We start from the raw sequence: 22,624 nt of genomic DNA on the forward strand, positions 1-22,624 counted from the left end.
AAAATTCTCAGTGGTAGTGTAAAACAACACCCTTTTTACTTTGTCAAAATCAGCTCTGCAAAAATCATCCCATTCTGGTCGAGGCTGCTTTAAATGCAAATGAGCTCTGCTCGCCCCGCCCCTCTTTTCTCTCTGTGGAGTGACGAGCCTGTTTACTGTAGCCGCATTTAGCTGCTGAACTTGCTAATTAGCACATTATTAGGAAAGGTGATCGCAAAGATTCATAAAAAAACCCTTATACTCACTTCTGTTGTAAGTGAAGTTGGATCACAAATGATTTAGTGCGAACATAAACGGATATATGTAGATCGGGAGGCGCATTCCCTTCACAAACAAACGTAATCCACTGCATCTTCAGCGGCTCAGATGTTGGGAGTAAATGACGACCACTACGTTCATTATTACATCCAGCAACACAACACCTCAATCGCTCAGTTCTTGTCTAACTTACATCCCTGCTCCAGCATCAAAACATGGAGGTTGGACTGTTACAACTGATCTTAGGTAAGACGCTCATGTCAGTCAACTATCGTGGGAGCGGGGCCTGTCAGAGCGATGCCGATTTGAAAAAGGGGATATTACTTTTACAGATTAATGAAAAAACACTGCATGGATTTTTATCATTATAGTGTAGATTTATACATACACTGCCAATAGACATTAATGTTCAAACAACATGCAAAAGTGAAGTTTGCATCCGATGACCTTTAACACATGGAACCTTATTGTAAAGTGTTAAAAAAAACTATAAAAATTGTAATAGTACATAAATAATACTAAAATAGCACTGTACCAGGCTGACTTTTTTATTTTGTACACTGATTTGGACGAAATGGTTTTAAACAATAAAATGTGTTAAATCTTGCAGAAAACAGAATGGAATTGGCTAAAGTATTTAATGAGCGAGCACAGAAGGACTTTCTGCGGAGCTCTGGGACCTGGCAGACATTCAGCCGTTTCTTTAGTTTCTTTCTGCACGCTGAAATTGCACCGAATCCTTAATAAAACGGAAAAGTACTGAGATTGCAGAAGGAGTTTGGATAAGTGTATTAGCATTGGCTCATCCGAGCGGAGTAGATGAAGCAATTTATTAGCCAAAGGTAATGACCTCTGCAAACTAAAGGTTAGCTTTCATCTTGCTCGAGCAGTGCTAATGAATGCAGCTGAAGATAAGGCGGCTGAAAAGAGCGGTAACATGAGGAAAGGCTTCACTGTCCTGAGGTTTCCCACCCCCTCACTGTCTATTCTCTCTTAAACAGTACACTGTAGAGACAGCAGCTGGTGCCGTGCCAAAGTGCCACAGCTCAGCTCAGCCTGTGGGCACTGTGAGAGAACCATTGCCAGCAGAAAAAGACTGCAGCAGCTCGCCAGAGCTTTAGCACTTACCGCTAACTTAACATGAGGTCATTTCCTTCCTGACATCTCTGCTGTCGCATCTGCGATTTTGTGAATCAGTAGCACAATGGGTTTGAGTGCAGATAGTAACAAGGGTGCCTCAAATTTCTATAAATCTCTTTTTCATATTCCTAAAACAAATTGATGTTTTATTTGCTCTAAAACACTGCGTTGGTATATTTAGTGTTCAGTCAAAGTGTTGTGAGATTATCTGCTCAGGGAATGAACAGCTTGTGTTGTCATGTGCCTGTAACACATGGGTCATTACACACTGCTGCTGTTGGCCATCTAACAGACATGTCTTTTTGAAAAACCCATTGTGGAGAATATATTACAGAGATTTCTGTTTTCTCTCTCTCTAGCCTCCACGATCTTCCCATCCTGTGGTGCGGTTTTCCTGTATCGACTGTGAGCCGATGGTTATTGACAAGCTGCCTTTTGACAAATATGAGTTGGAGCCGTCCCCGCTCACCCAATACATCTTGGAGAGGAAATCTCCTCACATGTGCTGGCAGGTGGGATACCTTTTCGCACAACTATTTAATCTGATCTGTATTTAGCATGCCATCTTTCACAGCCCCCAGAGTGTTGTCTGCTGTCTGGATAGAGGCGAGTTTCACATTGGTAGATATCATTGTGTTAAAAGAGCGGAAAGAAACAGTGGGTGTTTAGTTTTTCCATATTTACTGGAATGTGAAAAAGCACTACACAAATTACATGTCAATTCAGTTTAATGGCTTACACATTTACAGTGATGGTTATAAAAGTCCTGTATTTAGTAACTGGACAAGCAGAAGCTGGAATGAGATGTTGTTGTATAGTTTTTTTTTTTTTTTTAATTCAAACAGTGTTGTACAGTACTGTTCAAAAGTTTGGGTTCAGCAAGATTACTTATTTATTTATTTCAGTGCCATCAAATCAATTAATCACAGTTAATCTCATCCAAAATAAAAGTTTCCAAAGATCAGCATTTATCTGAATTTTTTTTTTTTTTTTTAACATTATACACTAGTAAAATTGCTGTTGTTTTGAACTTTCTATTCATCAAAGAAACCTGAAAATCAGAATATTAGAATGATTTCTGAAGGATCATGTGACACTGAAGACTGGAAAAATGATGCTAAAAATTCAGCTTTGAAATCACAGGAATAAATTACAATTTATTAAAATTAATACATTTTACAATATATTCAGATAGAAAGCAGTTATTTTAAACAGTAAAAGTATTTCAAAATTTTACTGTTTTTGCTGTACTTTGGATCAAATAAATGGAGGCTTGTTGAGCAGAAGGGACTTCTTCAAAAAACATAAAAAAATCTTACTGTTCAAAAACATTTGACTGGTAGTGTATTTAAAAAATTACTAATTTACTTTTATTTTGGATGTGATTAATCGTGAATAATCGATTTGACAGCGCTAACTCAGCTGTTAATAAATGTTTTTAAGCAGGAAATCAGCATATTAGTATGATTTCTGAAGGATCATGTGACTGGAGTAATTATGCTAAAAATTCAGCTTTGAAATCACAGGAATAAATTACAACACACTGAAATTAAAACATACTGATATAGAAAACAGTTATTTTTAAATTGTAAAAATATTTTACAATTTTACTGTTTTACATTATTTATGTAAATGCAGCCTTGATGAGCAGAATAGACTTCTTTATAACACATTTAAAAAATCTTGCAGACCCCAAACTTTTAAATAGCATTTTATTTTCCCCCCAACCTTTGCAGTAATCTTCAACATAAAATGGCGCATATGTTATGCAATAATTTCCTCCCTGATGTCCGTCCATTAATAGAGTTTGTGCATTGTTTCTTACAACACTTCAGTCAGCAGATGCTTATCAAGTGACTTGCACTAGAGGAAACATGATCACTGAAGAGCAAGCGATATAATCAGTGGCACGATATGAGAGCAGTCCAAAATACAGAGCAGCGTAAAAAGTGCAACAGAGTAGAATTAAACCAGGTTTTAAACAAGTGCACCAATATACGTACTTATGAGCTCGAAAGCACTTACAGAAAAGTCCTCAGCCATGCAGATTGTGATCAGATTTATAGGAAGGTGCTGATCAGAGTGCAAACATCAGATTTAGCATAGGATGAATGAAATATAATGAAATCCCATAGATCTGCATTAAATTAGGGACCCGAGTCCTATTTTGGAACTAGAATACGTAGTAATTTAGTGTTGGGCTCTTTTGGCTTGCGCCAATTAGCAACCATCTATTAATGCCATAGCAACAGCACGAAAAACACTCAGAACACCTTAGCAACTGCATAGCAACATGCTTGGATCATGGCAGCTGGTATCACAAGTAAGCGCCACTGAGATTTACTTTAATTAACAAGTCGATTTGATTATTATTAAAATTAATCAGACTGTATTTGCAGTTATTTGACTAATCATAATGTGAGATGCATAAAGAATCTGAGAGCTGACATGACTGATACTGGGGTATGATTACTTTTGGAGAGGAAATAATTTTATAAACAGAATTTTTCGCTGGAGCTCATTTTGGTCTTCTCTGAAATGATGACAAATGGTCTCTCAAGAGCTATTACCCAGACCATTTAGTTTCTTGAAAGAACTTTCAGAAAGATGGTTGACAATACTGCAGTAAGATTAAAGGTTTTTCCATGCTGGATATAAATATATATAAATATACACATGCTATAAATACCTTAGTCAATACCAGGAAATGTTTTTGCACTCTATTTGTTTTTTTGTACTCGCATCATACATTTAAGCTCATCTAAAAATACCAGTATAATTGAACATTTGTGTTTGTTCTTTTGCCATGGTTACAATGTTACATGATTACTTGCTTCACTAGGGAGCATATAAAGAAGAGAAGGTAAATTAGAAAGAGCTCATCCATTTATAAGCATATTTAGAGGCATTTATAGCACACTGGTCTCTGAGGAACCCTGTCACCTAATGAGCCGTTAATGAATGGGTTTTGTCTCTGAGAAACAGTTTGATGTGAGAGCTGAGCTCTCTGGAGACAGCAGACAATGCTAACTCCTCTCCCCTGTCACCCAGGTGTTTGTGAACTGCAGCGGCAAACACAGCGATGTCGCCCACCCCTTCGGATACCTGAAGGCCAGCACTACACTCACGTGTGTCAACCTCTTCGTCATGCCTTACAACTATCCCGTCCTGTTGCCACTCCTCGGTACGTGTGTTTGCTAATGGCACATTCCCAACCTTATGTTATAAATGAACTCATTTATAGAATTGTATGTTTTTTCTCTATAGGACATTTCATACATATTGGTACTTTGTTTAGCCATGATAAAGAGAAAGAAAATGAAAGATTTGTAAAACTCAATTAACAAAAATTAAGAACAAGGAACCATAAGTAATAATAAAAATAATTTTAAAATGTAATAAAAAAAACTGTTTTACACTGCTGTAAAACTTATACTGGTGTTCAAAAGTTCGGGAATAGTAAGTTTCTTATGCTCATCAAAGTTCTGTTTATTTGATCAAAAATACAGAAAAAAGTAATATTAAATATTATTGCAATTTAAAATAACCGTTTTCTTTTTTAATATACTTCAAAAAAAAAAATATTTCTGTGATGCAAAGCTGAATTTTGATTTTCATCAGCCATTACTCCAGCCTTCAGTGATCCTTCAGAAATCATTCTAATATGCTGATTTATTGTCAGTGTTGGAAATAGTTGTGCTGTTTAATATTTTTTTTGGAAACATGCTTTTTTTTATTAATAAAAAGTTAAAAAGAACAGCATTTACTAGAGTAATGATGCTGAAAATTCAGCGTTGCATCACAGGAATAAATTCTATTTTAAAGTATATTAAAATAGAAAACCACTATTTTAAATAGCAATAATATTTCACAATATTACTGTATTTTCTGTATTTTTAATCATAAAAACGCAGCCTTAATGAGCATAAAAGACTTACGCAAAAAAAACTTATATCATTAAAAATCTGACTTATCCCAAACTTTTGAACTGCAGTATATACTCTACTAGTCAAAAGATTTTTAAAGTTTTTTTAAAGCTGCTCACCAAGCCTGCATTTATTTGATCCAAATTACAGTAAAAACAGTAAAATTCTGAAATATTTGTACTATTTAATATAACTGTTTTCTGTTTGAAAATGTAATTTATTCCTTTGATCAAAGCAAAATTTTCAGCATCATTACTCCAGTCTTCAGCGTCACATGATCCTTCAGAAATCATTCTAATATGCTGATTTGCTGTTCAAGAAACATTTTATTAGTATTATTATTATTATTTATTTCGTTATTAGTATTATTTTTTTTCATTATAAACTATATCATTCAAAAGATTGGGAAGAAATTATAGAAGTTAATAATTTTATTTAGCAAGGATGCTTTAAAATGTATGTATATGTATATGTATACATATAATAAAAAGCTCAGAACAGGAACACATAAAAATTCTGAAAATTTAAAAAATTTTATATAATGCAGTGACATTTATACTTTTTGTATATTACTGCATAAATTGTTCACAAGTTTTGTACACCTTTAATTTCCTCCTCTTGGAGAATGACTTGATGGAAGCAATTTAGTTCTGCAGTGTAGCATCTGACTTTCTTCAGCACATTTACCATCTCTTGTTCTCCTTACAGACGATTTGTTTAAAGTGCACAAGCTAAAGCCAAACCTCAAGTGGCGGCAGGCCTTCGAAATGTACCTGAAGTCCATGCCTCCTTACTTTCTCTTGGTAAGACACTCTTTGTTCCTACTTAAAAAGGACATCCCAATAGAGCACAGAAGTGTCCTGCTTACAAAAAAAGACAACTACTTTGTGCATACAAATGAATGCAATATACAGTTAACAGGCTGTTAGATGCACTAAAGGGTCACTTGTAATCTGACCCCTCTTATGAGCTTTATTTGTTCCATAGTATGTTAACAGCTGTAATGAGGTCAAGGATATGTGCTCTGAGTGCAGATTCACCCCGAGTGTGTCCTCATTTTCACTTCCTTTGTCTCTGCGCTTCCACTCTTCCTATCTTTTTTCCAACTGCAGCCTCTCAAGAAGGCGCTGAGGATGATGGGAGCCCCGAATCTAATCTCTGACAACATGGACTGTGGCTTGAGCTACAGTGTCATTTCCTATCTAAAAAAACTCAGCCAGCAGGTAAGCACGATTTAGCTGCTGACAGTTAAAATTATGTTCAGTATTGTTCTAACTCATAATATTCCTTTAAATTACGTTATTCATTCCGTATTAAATCCTATCTGTATGAGGCATGAGTGATGCAGCTTTTTAAATCAAGTTGTACTTGATTTCCAAGGCAAAGATTGAGTCAGACCGCCTGATTGTGTCTGTCGGGAAGAAGCCTCCTCAAGAGACAGGCATCAAGGTTAAGAACCACTCGAATGCCCTGTCTCTGGCACACCGCCGTGATTTCAAGCAGCTCCTGCAGGGCATCACGGGCGAGGTACCCCTCCGACTCATCGACATGAACTTCAAAGAGTTTGCTGGCTTCCAGATTGCACTTCTCAACAAGGTACAGACAGTTTGAGTGGGGCTGAATTACATTACAGAGTCTATTTGAAATCAATCATGTCTCAATTCTCGCCTGGGGGTCAGAATTTTAAACGGAATTTTTTTGCTGATGCGGATTCATTCTGATGAATTCTTCTGACTATACGTCTAAGTCTGACTTAAACTTAAACATGTGTTATTTTCTTGAAGTTAGACAAAAATTTAACTTCTGGCGTTATTTACTCACCTTCTCTTTAAGGATTTGAAGCCCCAGGCCTATAGAAACGCTTATGATATTCCACGACGGAACCTTCTAGATCAAGTGACTCGAATGCGTTCCAACCTTTTGAGGACAACACAGAAGTTTATCAGAGGCCAGGATGATGGTAATTGTACCAAAGACAAAAAAAATTACATTTTGCAAAGTGAACCTTCTGCAAAACATGCCTTAAAAGGATAGTTCACCCAAAAATGAAAATTGTTTCATTAATTACTCACCCTTGTGTTGTTCCAAACCTGTAAGATTTTCATTAATCTTCGGATTTCATCAAAAAAAATCTTAATTTGTGTTCCGAAGATGAACGAAGGTCTTACGGGTTTGAATGGACAGCTGATATTTGTTTAATATTGAATATTTTTCCATGACTCTGCAGACTCCTTGCACAGTATTCCAGTGGGGCAGATGGGAAATTATCAGGAGTATTTGAAGATGATGCCATCACCTCTGCGTGAAATTGATCCAGACCAACCTAAACGACTGCACACATTTGGCAACCCATTCAAGCAGGACAAGAAGGTGTGTGCATGTCAAACCTATGGACCCTTTTCACAGACTGTGATGATGTGTTTCCACAGTTGTTAACATTACTGATCTAGTATATAACATATTTATTTAAGATGCATGTATATTTATAGGACTATACTTTGTATTATATTATTTTGGCATTTCAGAAAGCTAGTTGCTGCTGCGTGGGTGTTTCTAATACAAAGGGATTGTTGGCAAACTTGATATTTTCTCTCTTTTGACCACCATAATCAAGCTCTTGATATTTTTTTTCCTCCTTTGGAAAGTCATTGAAACGCTCCCAGGTGAAAAACAAGTGCACTTTCATAATGTACTTAAAGTGCTCTATTTTCACACACTAATTTTGTACTTAATATACTAAAAAATGATTCTTTAGTACTTCTTAAGAACATCTCAAATGTGCTATTTTGGGACACAATAAATATGAACTAAAATGTGCTTTTGCCATACTTTCTCTGTATTTAAAAAATGTATTTAGTTACCACTTGTAGTAATCTTGAACCCACTAGTATATGAAAGATGGGTTCAAGTGGTAACTAAATATATTTTTTTATTATTTAATACAGAGATAGCATGTTAAAAGCACATTTTATTATATATTCATGGTGTCCCAAAATAGCACATTTGAGTACACTTAGATGTTCTTAAGATTATCTTAAGTACTACTAAAGAATCATTTTTAGTATATTAAGTACAAAATTAGTGTGTGAAAATAGAGCACTTTAAGTACATTATGAAAGTGCATTTTTTCCATCTGGGTGATCATTAATGTTTTCATTTGCTGTGTGAGCAAATGGAAATGCAAAAAAAAATCCATTTTGATTCACAACTATAGAAGTTTGCCCAACTATGACGACTTCTCGGAAATGTGAAAAGGGTGCACTGATAATAAAAATTACAGGTTAAAACTGAAGTGTGTTAGATGCTAAATTGTTTTGTTTTCTTTTTCCCCTTCTCCCAATGACAGGGAATGATGATCGATGAAGCAGATGAGTTTGTGACAGGCCCGCAAAATAAGAAGCGGGGCAACACTGGGGATCTTAACTCGGGCACTGCCCTGAAAAGGAGAAGGAGTATGTCCCCTCTGTTGCGCCGGCCCCAAACTCCTCCTATAATAACCAATCATGTCCTGGGCAAAGGCCCCACAGGGACTCAGGGCCAGCAAGGAATCATCAAACCCATCCCACTACACAAAGGTAAAGTCCTCTGAGTCACAGCTGACTGATTTTCAGCTTACACTCTGTACTGTCTACTGTTTTTCTTATTGTAAGAGGAATAGTAACAGGCTACATTTCAAACAGTAGTATGCTACATTGTTGTCACTCGACCTTATCAAATTGCATGTTTGTAGCATCCAGTTAGCATTCTGCAAATAAAATGTTAGGTTATACTTAATTTCAAGATATCCTTATTAGAGTGTAATTATGCCGTTTCTGTGTAATATTAATTAACAACATGTACTTAATAGAGTTAGGATTAGTGTTTGGTTTAGGGCCAGTTGGATATAATTATGCATAATTAACTGGTATTACTATAATAGGTACATGTTGTGTGTAACAATGACACTGTAAAGTGTTACCAAATGTTGTTTTCCGTTTGTAATTCAATTATCAGTCATATCAAATAATTATAAAAAAGAAAAAGAAAAACAGCACGGCTGTAATTACTTCTGGTTGAGTATAGTGCAGTTTGTGTTTTCATGTTTATAAAACACTGTTATATTATTACAATTTAAAATAACTTTTTTCTATTGAAATATATTTTAAAATGTAATTTATACCTGTGATGTAAAGCTGAATTTTCAGCATCATTATTCCAGTCTTCAGTGTCGCGTGATCCTTCAGAAATCATTCTAATATGCTGATTTGATGCTCAAGAAATATTTTATATTTATAATATTTTGGAAACCATAATACATTCTTTGATGAATAGAAAATTCAAAAGAACAGCATTTATTTGAAATAGAAATCCCTATCATTATAAATGTATTTACTGTCACTTTTGATCAATTTAATGCATCCTTCCTGAATGAAAGTATTCATTTCTTTCAAAAAACCTTACTGACCCCAAACTTTCAAATGGTGGTGTATACATTAGATTTTTAATGTTTTTAAAAGAAGTCTCTTCTGCTCACTAAGCCTGCATTTATATGATCCAAAATACAGCAAAAACAGTAAAATTTTGAAATATCTTTACTATTTAAAATAACTGTTTTCTATTTGAATATATTTTAAAATGTAATTCATTCTTGTGATTTCAAAGTTGAATTTTTAGCATCATTACTTCAGTCACATGATCCTTCAGAAATCATTCTAATATAGTCATTATTATTATGATGTTGCAAAACAGCTGAGTTTTTTTTTTTTTTAAGTTCAGAAGAACAGCATTTATCTGAAATAGAAATCATTTGTAACATAAATGTCTTTATCATCACTTTTAATCAATTTAATGCATTCATTCATGCTAAATAAAAGTATTAATTTTTATCATTGGTATAGTGTATAATGTTACAAAAGCTTTTTATTTCAAATGCTGATCTTTCTGTTCCTCAAAGAATTCTGAAAAAAAAACTGTTTTAAATATTGTTAATAATAACAAAAAGTTTCTCGAACAGCAAATCAGCATATTAGAATGATTTCTGAAGGATCACGTGACACTGAAGACTGAAGTAATGATGCTGAAAAATGTGCTTTGAAATATATATAAAATATATTCAAATAAAAAGCAGTTATTTTAAATAGTAAACATATTTCACAATGTTACTGTTTTTGCTATACTTTGGATCAAATAAATGCAAGCTTGGTGAGCAGAACAGACATCTTTAGAAAACATGAGAAAACCTACTGTTTAAAAACTTTAGACTGGTAGTGTATATACTGTATAAATCATACAAGTAGTATATTAGTATGCTATTCCAAACATTCTTGCAAAATGTGTGCTGTCATATATTTTCCCCTACAGGAGCTGAGGGGAACAGTGTAGGAGGCACAGAAAGCAATGGGGAGCGAGCGCCAGCCGGGGAGGCTGGAGACGGGTGGCCTGGAGGAGTGGATGGAGTTGGAGAAAGCCCTGCACCTGTGGAGGACAGAGGAGATGTGGGGACACCAGATGGCGAAGAGGAGAGAATAGGACTGGAGAACTGTCTAGATGAGAGACCCTCTGATCTCACACAAAACTGTGAGGACCTGAGTCCTCCGGGCCAGGAGGGAGCGGTGGAGGGCAATGGAGGAGACACTCCAGGACAAGGCACAATTGTTATGATTCCCCTGGAGGGGAGTAACGCGGAGCTGCGCACTCGAGTCATCAAAGAAGTCCGCAAGCCTGGCCGCAGTGAGTATCTAGATATAATACCAAATAAATTATTCATGCCCATTCATTTTTGTTTTCTCTTTGAATGATTTAATCGAGTGCACTTATACTATGAATGAGGGTGTATATATTTGTAGGAATTAATAAAGCCAAACTCCATTGTCTGTTCTTTTGTGCAGATTATGAGGCAATATTCAGGTTACTGGAGGAGGTGAAGGGGCCGATATCAGTGCAGAGGTACTTCATTCATCATGCCATCAAAGAGGCGGCCAGGTGAGAGCTCTCTTCAAACGCTCACTGCCTTTCATGCTCCTCTCACCAATGACACCATAGAGCAGGGGTGTCCAAACTTGGTCCTGGATGGCCACTGTCCTGTAGAGTTAGCTCCAACTTGCCTGGAAGTTTCTAGTATGCCTAGTGAGGACTTGAGTAGTTGGTTCAGGTGTGTTTAATTAGGTTTGAAGCCAAACTCTGCAGGACAGCGGCCCTCCAGGACCAGGATTGAACACCTCTGCCATAGAGGATGTCAGCATGTTATGCTGAGCAAACAAACAGGTTTCCTAAACACTCACCCAGTCACTGGTCAAACAAACAGATAAGTGGATCACTTCCCACAGATCCCTATTAAGCATAGTTCTACATGTCCACTGCAGTGTTTTTTTAATATTATTATTATAATATTATATAAAATTATTTGTTAATTTTATGTGCTTTTTAGTTTTCATTTTAAGTTTTAGTAATTGTGGTATGTGCTTTTTAATAGTTTTTTTATGTTTCTATTTTGTTTTCATTTATTTTTATTTCAGTGATTTTAGTACTTATTTTATCTCAGTTACACTATCAGTCAAAAGTATATGAACAGTAAGATTTTTAATGTTTTTTAAAGAATTCGGCTCACCAAGCCTGCATTTATTTGATTCAAAATACAGCAAAAGCAGTGATATTGTGAAATATTTTTACTATTTAAAATAACTGCTTTCTATTTGAATATATTTTAAAATGCAATTTATTTCTGTGCTCAAAGCTACATTTTCAGCATCATTACTCAGTGTCAGACTTCAGTGTCAGTCTTCAGTGTCATACATGCAGGCTTGGTGAGCAGAAGAGACTTCTTTTAAAAAAAACAAAATCCTGGTGGAGTAGTTGTCAGTAACATTTCTAATTTTAGTTTACGTTTTCTAAGTTTAAGTTTAAATGGATAGTTCACCCTAAATTACTCACCTTCATGTAATTACAAATCCATAAAACTTTGGTTAATAATTGAAATTTATTTGCAAAATTTATTGCATCATAAAATTACACAGAATTATCTCCAAAGTTACTGCAGAAGCAATTAATTAAATAATTTATTTATTTATTTATTTATTTTAAATGTTGTCCTATAAAAATACCAAAACATTCTTAAAACAAAATAAATTAACTTCAGAAACAAACTAGTATAAAGAGTTTTTTTTAAATAATAACCTCCTGATAACATACAGTTGAGGGCAAAATTTTTCATAAACTTTACAGAATCTGCAAAATGTTAATTATTTTACCAAAATAAGAGGGATCATACAAAATGAATGTTATTTCTTATTTAATACGGACCTGAATAAGACATTTCACATAAAAGACATGTACATATAGTCCACAAGAGAAAATAGTAGTTGAAAAATTTATAAAATTGACTCAAAAGTTTACATACACTTGATTCTTACTATGTTGTTACCTGAATGATCCACAGGTGTGTTTTTGTTTTTTTGTTTAATGATAGTTGTTCATGAGTCCCTTGTTTGTCCTAAACTGGCCGCTGTTCTTCAGAAAAATCCTTCCCACAAATTCTGTTTTTTCAGCATTTTTGTGTATTTAAACCCTTTCCAACAATGCCTATATGCTTTTGAGATCCATATTTTCACACTGAGGGACTCATATGCAACTATTACAGAAGGTTCAAACACTCACTGATGCTCCAGAAGAAAAATTAAGTAAATGTTATATTCATGCTTCAAAGAAGAAAAATTGTCAATAGAATAAGAAAAAAAAGTTTAAGACTCTCTGATAGCAGGTAATAATATGCTATTTTGTTTCAAAAAGTCTCTTGTTAGTATGTAAAGTATGTTTAAGTTATTATATATAATCCATTGTCATAAAATCCAGTTAAATAGCTGTGTCTCTCTCAGGTTTAAAAAGCGTGTGCTGATTCAGCAGCTGGAGAGCGCTCTGGAAGCGATTGAAGACAGACAGATGCTGCCCACACAACTCAACAACGTCCACAGCAGATAGTGGCACGTCACATCTCACCGCTGAGAGACACATGAGACGACAGATAAGTGGCAGAGCATGCCAACTGAGCACACGGGACGACCCATCAGCCTCAGCACTGTGCTTTAGGAGGAGACGTAGCGAGGGAGAGAGTAAATTAGGGAGGACGGAGGCCTGTCTGGCTCACGCTCCGGTCCAGGCGCTTCCAGTTACTGAATCGAGTGCTCACAATGGAGAGAGGCGCTCCAGGTTTGACGGGGGTTTCTGCCGATTCTGCAGGCTTTGCAGGCCGTAGTTAAACCATAAAGTAATGAATAATGAATAAGCACACTCCAGAAAAGCCAAGCCTCACCCACTGTGTGATTTTTACAGGGTCATCCGAGGCAGAGGTCAGCGTCTGTCACGTGAAGTATGTTTATGTATTATGTCTGTCCGCTGTTATTTGGCATCAATGGATAGTTCAGAGCTGATAATAGAATGGAAAATCTATGATGGATTTGTGTTTGCATGAAATGCCTACAAGTCATGGGGTTTACAACATAGTTGGACCTTTAAAGCAGTCTGGATCGGGAACTACACTGTTGTAGACTTCTCAAGAGCAATAACCCTACAATCATCAGTAAGCCAAGCTCAATTTTACTCCTTAATGCAGATTTTTCAGAAGAACATCCTTATGACTTTGGAGATTCATTTTGAGATTTGGTAGCTGGCCTGTTGTTGTATTCGTGGTGATATGTAATGTCACATATATTAGCATCATTCAGTGTCCTAAAAGCAATAGTGTCCAATGAAACACCCTGTCCAAAAAGAACAACGTGCTTGGCTCATCAAACAAATGGGAAATGCCAGCTGTGGTGTGACATGAAGAATCACAGCAGAGTTTTGATTCTGTCCAGTCACCCTATGCTTCTCATCGAGAAGTCGCAAGACTGCTTAGTTTCATTTCAGACGCAAGTTACATCAGTGACCCCATTCTTGTTTGTTTTGTTCATTTTTAAAAACAGATGTATACTACTTTTTAATGTTCATAAATAATATAGATTATTTTTGGATGGTATTGCTACGAGAACATAAAAATATTTTAAGAATTGTATAAAACGTTTTGTAAACTGATATTATATAGACAAAGTTTTATGATTTTTTTATGAAAACAGTGAAAAATACCAATAAAAAATACAAAGGAAATGTGTGCATTGTGTAATTTTATATATAATTTATACATAAGCTTATATATACACTATCGTTTACGGGTTTTTTTTTATTAAGCAAGGATGCAAAAAAATTAATCAAGTAACGGTAAAGACATTTCTAATGTTACAAAAGATTATTCTGCGATTATTCTTAAGATAAAATGAAGCATTGTTTCCAAAATTACATGAAACGGCACAACTGTTTTCAACATTGGTAATAGAGAGAAATGTTTCCTAAGCAGCAAATCAGCATATTAGAATGATTTCTGAAGGAAAATGACACTGAAGACCAGGGTTGCCAGGTATTCACAATAAAACCCACCCAATTGTTACTCAAAACTAGCATTCTGGGGGATAAAATAAACATTTTTTACCAGGCTTACCCTGGTAAAATTCACATTCCAGGGGCTAAACATCATGTTATTGGGGTTGCTTCAACCCGCGGCAACAGTCTTAAAGGAGAAGTACACTTCCAAAACAAAGATTCACATATAATGTACTCACCCCCTTGTCATCCAAGATGTTCATGTCTTTCTTCAGTCATAAAGAAATTATGTTTTTTGAGGAAAACATTTTAGCATTTTTCCCCATATAATGGACTGATATGGTGCCCCGATTTTGAACTTCCAAAACGGCTTCAACGGCTTCAAACGATCCCAAATGCGGTTGTAAATGCATGGGATTGCATTTTGGAAGTTCAAAATTGGGGCACCATATCAGTTCATTATATGGAGAAAAATGCTGAAATGTTTTCCTCAAAAAACATAATTTCTTTACGACTGAAGAAAGAAAGACATTAACATCTTAAATGACAAGGGGGTGAGTACATTATATGTGAATCTTTGTTTTGGAAGTGGACTTCTCCTTTAAAGTAGCCCAATTCTGTGGAAAATAACGCAGACTTGGCAACACTGCTGAAATTAATACATTTTAAAATATATTAAATTGTGATAATATTTCACAAATAAATGCAACCTTAATCTTAAGTCGTCTTAAATGCTGATATTTTGCACAAAACACGCTTAAGATGCTTTGGTTGAAGTATAGATGATCTGCTCACAAGATTTTTTGGATTTTATACTGTTCTTTGTTCTTTATTTTCTAAGTCAATGGACTTATTCTTCTCATCCTTTTATAAAATCCCAAAACACTACAAGCATGTACCCTGTACACAGCTGTAGTCGTTCCAATCTTAAAATGGGCTGGTTTCCATCTGGTCATATTTTTGTACTAATGCAATACTTGCATTTGGTTGCCCTGTCTCTTCTAACACCTGTATCTCTCACGTTATTAATAGACCTGATTGTCTATTATGGGGTCTTGCACCACATGTTGCTGTCTCCTGAGCTTACTCATTTCCCCGTCACAACAGATGGCTGAATCTGGTATATACCATATAATGGCTGAGTACTTTTAATCAACCTTACAATGACATTGCAATGTTGTAACATTGTGCCCTGCAGCCACTGCAAATTAAAACTAACAAGCACTTATGCAAACTAGAATATTTTGCCATAACTACAACTCTAAATACAGCTGTGAAAAAGCTAGACATGATAAACCTTTGACCAATTATAAAGATCAGCCTAAAATGTTAGTCTAGCTAAGATTATCAACCTCAGCGTTAAAGTCAAAATTAAATTACAGCAATGCGACTACACCAAAGTCATACTGACAACAAACAGGATTATCCCACAAAGGAAATATGATCTGCATGTTTAAAACAATGTCCCAAGCAGCAATTAATACCAGAAAAGGATACTAAATAGTGTTGGGATAAGAGGGTTGCCATTGCTGGTACTTAAATCTCCTCTAAAGAGAAAAAAAAAGTGGCTTAGTGAAGGATTAGTATAATTACAGGCTTAAACCAAACCATTTCAACTTCCAATTCTCTACTTACATGGAAAACAATGGGTAACCAGGTCATTTTACCACACCCATATATGTCTGTGAATGCTCCAGATCCACACATAAAATTGTTTATAGCGCAACATAAAACTTTTTGGCAGGTCTTAGCGTTGCATAACAATGGCTATAGTATAAAATGAACATTCTTAGTCTTATTATCTCTTCTAGTTTCATACACAATCAGAACAGACTGTACTAGGGCTGTCACCGAGTAACCAGCAAAATACTGGAAGTGGAGCATTCCACGCACGAGAATTCACGAAAAGCAATTATTAAAATCGTTTTCCAAAGCTGCATGATTAAATTAATTTAAAAATCATAATTAAGCATAATGCTATTGTGAATTCACAAACGCTACAATTCAGTTAAACAAAATATATGCGATGCGGGTTTAATATATAACGTTAGTGTTTTCACACGTCATCAATCGGCCATATTGGCGGCAATGAAACGTAAACAAAGCCATTGAACTGAACAAAGCTCGCATATTTTGCTGATTATTGCTGCTGAAAATAGTCAATTATTGTCATGTTTTGGACTGTACTATTTGGTCGGATCGGGGGAAAAAATTTGGAGTACTATAGACTGCTAAAACTTACAACAAATCAAGGAGAAGTGTGTAAAAAACGGTTTGAGGAACAAAAAGCATTTGTGGTTGGCCATGCTGATCCAGGATTTCCAGGGCAAGAATCTTGACAACATTCATGTTTGTTCTTATCATTTCTGGTCAGGTAGGTGAAAAATATCTTAATTAATTCTGCTTGTTCGTATCTTTATCACCTATTAACTTGAGTTTGTCAAAACCTTCTCTATATGTGACCCTGGACCGTAAGGGTCTTTTTTTTTTTTTTTTAAAAAGAGATTTATACATCATATGAAAGCTGAATAAAGTTAGGATAGGACAATATGTGGCTGAAATACAACCATTTGAAAATCTGAGGGTGCAAAAAAAATTTACAGTTTAAAGTTGTCTAAATGAAGTTCTTAGCATGCATATTACTAATCAAAAATTACATTTTGATATATTTATGGTAGGAAATTTATAAAATATCTTCTTTTGGCATAAAAGAAAAATTATTATTTTGACCCAATGTATTTTTGACTATTGCTACAAATATACACGTGCTACTTAAGACTGTTTTTGTGGTCCAGGGTCACATATGATTTAGCAGCTTCCGCATGTTTTTTCCTCCATGGTTTAGACAGCGTAAATTAGCAGCACATATTCAGTAGAACATTAACAGTGCAGTTCATGCTGTTGTTTACATCGAGCATTGCCAATATGGCTTGGCTGCACATTGGGATAACTGACTAAATCGTGGTGTAAGTGCACTGCAAACCCTCTATATGTTTTAATTATTTACATGCATGTAGGTTACATACGTATGTTTCCGTTCACAGTAAATACTGCTCCACACGAACTGTTATCATTTATATGTGTGGAGCGTCTCAAACTCCATTTCTGCGTGTTGTTGTGATTTTGTCAGATTTGTAAGGTAAATAATAAACAAAGGTGAATACATACAGATTGTTCTCAATATGCTAACTGTTCGTTGCAATTTCAGAATAAAAGTTTAAACCCTCAATCAGAGTTTACACGTTTTGATGTCCACATATTCAAGAAATTACAATTGCTGTAGCATTTCTGTCGTAAAGAAATGGCCAAATATTAAAGATTAAGTGGACATTTGAATTAAATGTTTAGTCAGTATTAAACATGGATTAATTACGCTTAAAGTGTAAAAACCATTATGTATTTTCAGTTTTGTTCAATAAAACCATATGATTACTTGCACTAATTATTACCTCATTGCTATTATATATGTATTTTAATTATAAAGTTTGCTTAGGTCTATTTTATTACTACCAAAAATTTTATTAGAATTATGCAATTACTATTCAATTACAAATGATTACTGGATTACCAGAATAATTGTTAGTGACAGCCCTAGACTGTACTTACAAAATAAATGAGCAAAAAAATTGGATTTTGTCCAAATTGCAAATTCATCAATAAAATTTCAGATTTTATTAAGGTAAAAATAAGGAGTTGTCTCAACATGAAATGAATCAGAAAACATTGTCCCCCTCTTCAAAAAACAAAAATGTACCATTCATTCCCACTGAGTGTTCACAGTATTGTTAGAATTGCTATTAATCTACAAAATCTATTGTGGCCTTGCTCAGACATGTTTTAATAGTTTTAATCGTTTTCAGTATTATGAGCTCAAATTTGCAGTTCAGTAATCAGAGCTACTGCTTCTGAACGCTAATACAATTTATGGTCCACAATATTGACCTCAGTACAGAAGGGGCCAGGAAACAACCTGTTGAAGTTAGAGTCCGTTCAGTGGCAAACCGACATTGTACATGGTAGGATTCGTGCCCTGTGTGCGACAGCCAAGCGCAGGGCTATAGCCGCAACCTACAGACTTAAGACTCCCAAGCAATAACAAGTATTTACAAACATATCAGCTGGAAAAGGAGTTGGCACAGTCCATTGACAAAATAGTAACCACAAGAGATGCATGTTTGTACAGCATATTCACATATACATAAAGACAGGAAAATATGCTTATTTTCCCTTCCAACTGAGGAGCTAACAAATAAATTTAAGAAAGACCAAAAAAAAAAGAAACCCAGGCAAGGCAGCCCACCGAAGGCCAGTCTCAATGATAATTTTCCAGCTTGCGTAACCGCAGAGGATTGGAGGGCAAGGCCTGGGCGCTGGGAGTGGATGGCTCTTGCTCTGGAGGGCGGAAGAGTACTCGACCTCGGTGATTGAACAGGTAGAAAGACGGGTGATTTCTCAATGTGTCAAATGTCCTGTTAGAGCAAAAAGAAGAGACGTGTGAATGAGGAACAGCTTATTTCTCATACAGCCAGGTGTTATCTGCATGTGCTTACTTGTTTTTGAGCTCTGAAGAAGCATCCATGTCTTTGAATTCACCTGAGATGTGAACTATGCCGTAACACGTGATCACAAACGATAACAAAGTCTGTAACACTATCTGAAAACACAACAAAAGAAAAGCTGTATTGAGGGAAAACGACAAACGCATGTGATTCAATGTGATTAGTGTCTTGCTTTTAATTGCAACTTACATCTATAGGTAATGTTTCGTTCTCTTTTTCTGTCAGTCTCATGTAGGATCGGTCTGGAAAACAAAAAGAAAATCTTTTTTAGGATGTATGAGATACATTAAATCACTCATTAAATCATAAACAAAAAACTATAATTGATTTTGGAGCAACAGCACTGTAAATGCAAATAGGGTAACGTACATGTACTTACTAGTGCTCTCATACGCATCTAACATAAACGTTTTTTTTACATAATATATATGTGTGTGTACTGTGTATATTTATTAATGTTGTATACATAAATACACATATGGTATGTTTTGAAAATATTTACATATTTTTATTTATAATTAATATTATATATAAATGTAACGTTTTTCTTAAATACATCCATGCATGTGTGTTTATTTATATATATATAAACATAATAAATACACAAAATACACACACATATATATCATGTAAACAAAAACTTTTATTTTGGATGCAATTATTCTCGATTAACTGTTAGCACTAGTATTTACTATAGTTATACTAGTAAATTCTGCATTATTTCAAGTACCTAACCCTAAACCAAACACTAACCTAAATAACACACAATATGACCTCCATTGCACATTACAAGTTCTTATATTTTAGTTCACAGCTTCTTTACATTTGTATGTTTGCTCAGATATCTAATTCTATATGCTTGGTATATAATGCAAAGCTTTTTGCAAGTGATTGTACATGCAAAAAAAGAGATGTCACTACTGCTAAATGTTTGCATCTTGTCATGGGACGCCCGAGTTGTTTCTGTGAATCAGTTCTTTTGAACAGAATCAGTTTAAAAACATCATTATAATTACATCACCAAGATTTGCATTATATGCCAAGCATACAGAATTAGAAACCTGAGCAAACATGCAAATGTTGAGATTTTTTTTTGGTTTATTCCAGGCACATATTTCTTTTTGGTATGATTTTTGATTACATTGTTTTATTAATTATAGTGTTTGTTGTAGGTTAATGTCACAGTTTAGTTTGTGAAGCAATGATTAGTTAAAAAAAAAAAAATCATATTATTAGTTTAATTGTCAATTTGGCCTGTTTTTTCTTTATCACATTAAGTTTGGTGTTTTTATGCAAAACAAAGACTCTGAATTTTGTATAATAATATTTTGACTAGCAGCAAGTTTTATTTACACAAATGTAGATTTGTTAAAGTTCCTCCAAATTTTGTAGCACTTAAAAATGATTTGGAAAATCCTCAAAGCAGCTGATAAAGAAAAGACTTCAAACTCTTAAAAATTAATTGCTTATTATTAATAAATACCTGTTAAGTTTGATTTATTAAAATTAGATTTTATTTAGCGCTGTCAAAAGATTAATCACACTTAATCGCATCCAAAATAAAAGTTTTTGTTTACATAATATATGTGCGTATTGTGTGTTTATTATGTATATATTATGTATACAAGTACATACAAATGTTATATTTATATATTAAATATATTTATATATAATATAAATTATATTAATAAAAATGTATACATGTAAATAAATGATTTCAAAATATATAGTGTATGCGTGTGTGTATACATAATAAATACACACAATATACACATTTTATGTAAACAAAAACGTTTATTTTGGATGACAGCACTAATTTGATTTATTTTGATATAAGCAAAATCCAATAAACAATAACGACTATAAATACATTTCTAAAAAAAAATATTTAAACATAAATACATAAATCTCTTTAATATATTTTGCTTGGATTTGATTGTGATGATAATGCCAGTTTGTTATTTTCGTCGGTTGTCCGTTCATTACCCGTTAGACACGTTCAAAAGAACAATTCTCGGTTCAGTGAGTCGAACAGCGCCGAGTCGATTCAGTCGAACATGTTATCGAATCGTTCAGAGCGAATCTGTTCAATGAAAAGATCCGACTCAAATGAACGAATCGGACATCACTACGACACAAATAGCAGATGAATTTGTCTCTTTAGAGAAGAAACGCACTCTGGCTACGAGATCGTTTTCATTACATCATCATTTCGCTCCTTATTAAACGTAACTCAACAAACGGTCTCTGGAGAAAGCTTGAATACGTTACGTTTACAGAGTAAAGAGAATTACTCCTAAAAAGCTCGCTACATTACATAAACACCCCGATAAAGCTCCACAGACATCACACAAACGCTGATCCTTCGTAAGTCTCAGTCAGACTGTCATAATCAGTGATTTGTGGTAGAAAACAACTTCTTAACCGTGTATTGTGCTGTTACAACGGTTGTGTTTCAAACCCTAGTGAGCTGCCTACCTATACAGCATTTTTTGAACAGAATATACTGCTCGAATGCTGTCTAGATAGGCAGCTCACTAGGGTTTGAGACCAGTTGAAGCTGTCATGCACACTGAGCTCTGCAGAGAGGCCGCACTCACCGCCGGACCACAATCAGCTACAGCTTACTGAACAACAACACGTCTGTCCGTTACCTCCCGCTTCTGGATGAACAATACTTACGCTGTGCCGCTGAGAAAGCTGCGTGTGCCAAGGCGAAAAGGCCTACGCCGACAACACCTTTCCAGAAGGACGAGGCCATTTTCACTCGAGCACAACCGATCGAGCCACTGCCGAAGCGTGTGAAGCACTCCTCAATGAGCGCTGCGTCATCACCGCCGCACTAATCGCACTTCCGGTTGTCCACTGCCACTTTAAAAACGCATTTAAAGAGACAGCGAACATGTATTTGCAAAAATATTTTACATTTTTTTTAAAAATTAACTGTGTACTGTGAGGTATTTCCAGGATGTATTTTAACACAAAAGTCTCCGCAATAAAAATAAAATTAATTAGAATAAAAATCCAAGGAAGGCTCTACATTGTTCCTGAATTACAAGTTTTTAGCTATTCAAAACGTATTATCTTATTTGATCTATATGTAATACTTACATTACATAGCATTTTACTTACAAAATAATTAGTTCACTTCCAGAATGAATATTTCCTCATAATTTACTCACCCCCATGTCATCCAAGACAGTCGAAAAGAAATATAATGGACTTTAATGGTGGCTAACAGGTTGAAGGTAGGGATGGGCGATACCTCGTATTTTATTTTCAATCCGATACCGATATTTTCAAGCCAAGTATCGTCGATATCAATACCGATACCGATACCTCTAAACCAGGGGT

The 22,624-nt window shown here is 34.9% G+C and overlaps 2 protein-coding genes across 2 annotated transcripts in view; one reads left to right on the forward strand and one right to left on the reverse strand.

Moving 5' to 3' along the window:
• The window catches only part of ints6l (integrator complex subunit 6 like), a 34,040-nt gene extending 19,597 nt beyond the window's left edge, over nt 1-14,443 (forward strand). The window contains exons 8-18 of the mRNA XM_051127555.1: nt 1,758-1,910; nt 4,450-4,582; nt 6,033-6,127; nt 6,437-6,547; nt 6,705-6,920; nt 7,158-7,284; nt 7,552-7,694; nt 8,671-8,899; nt 10,665-11,033; nt 11,192-11,285; nt 13,175-14,443. Of these exons, the coding sequence (XP_050983512.1) occupies nt 1,758-1,910; nt 4,450-4,582; nt 6,033-6,127; nt 6,437-6,547; nt 6,705-6,920; nt 7,158-7,284; nt 7,552-7,694; nt 8,671-8,899; nt 10,665-11,033; nt 11,192-11,285; nt 13,175-13,277 (1,773 nt within the window). The 3' untranslated portion in view covers nt 13,278-14,443. The remainder of the gene's footprint in view (nt 1-1,757; nt 1,911-4,449; nt 4,583-6,032; nt 6,128-6,436; nt 6,548-6,704; nt 6,921-7,157; nt 7,285-7,551; nt 7,695-8,670; nt 8,900-10,664; nt 11,034-11,191; nt 11,286-13,174) is intronic.
• A 3,917-nt stretch (nt 14,444-18,360) lies between these two features.
• mmgt1 (membrane magnesium transporter 1) lies at nt 18,361-22,114 on the reverse strand. Its single transcript, XM_051128323.1, has 4 exons — nt 21,953-22,114; nt 19,460-19,512; nt 19,262-19,365; nt 18,361-19,180 (listed from the first exon to the last, which is right to left on the reverse strand). The coding sequence occupies exons 1-4, from the start codon at nt 22,029-22,031 to the stop codon at nt 19,024-19,026; spliced, it is 393 nt and encodes a 130-aa protein (XP_050984280.1). The 5' UTR covers nt 22,032-22,114; the 3' UTR covers nt 18,361-19,023.
• Between the last annotated feature and the right edge of the window lie 510 nt (nt 22,115-22,624).

This window comes from Labeo rohita, chromosome 14 (assembly GCF_022985175.1).
Source record: "Labeo rohita strain BAU-BD-2019 chromosome 14, IGBB_LRoh.1.0, whole genome shotgun sequence".
Lineage (NCBI taxonomy): Eukaryota > Metazoa > Chordata > Actinopteri > Cypriniformes > Cyprinidae > Labeo > Labeo rohita.

What these genes read in the sequence shown, in the direction of transcription:
- mmgt1 (XM_051128323.1), bottom strand. Translation starts at nt 22,031, where the DNA reads ATGGCCTCGTCCTTCTGGAAAGGTGTTGTCGGCGTAGGCCTTTTCGCC. An exon ending in AGCTTTCTCAGCGGCACAGC is followed by an intron (nt 19,513 to 21,952) that starts GTAAGTATTGTT and finishes TTTGTTTTCCAG; the next exon opens with ACCGATCCTACATGAGACTG. An exon ending in ACGAAACATTACCTATAGAT is followed by an intron (nt 19,366 to 19,459) that starts GTAAGTTGCAAT and finishes TTGTGTTTTCAG; the next exon opens with ATAGTGTTACAGACTTTGTT.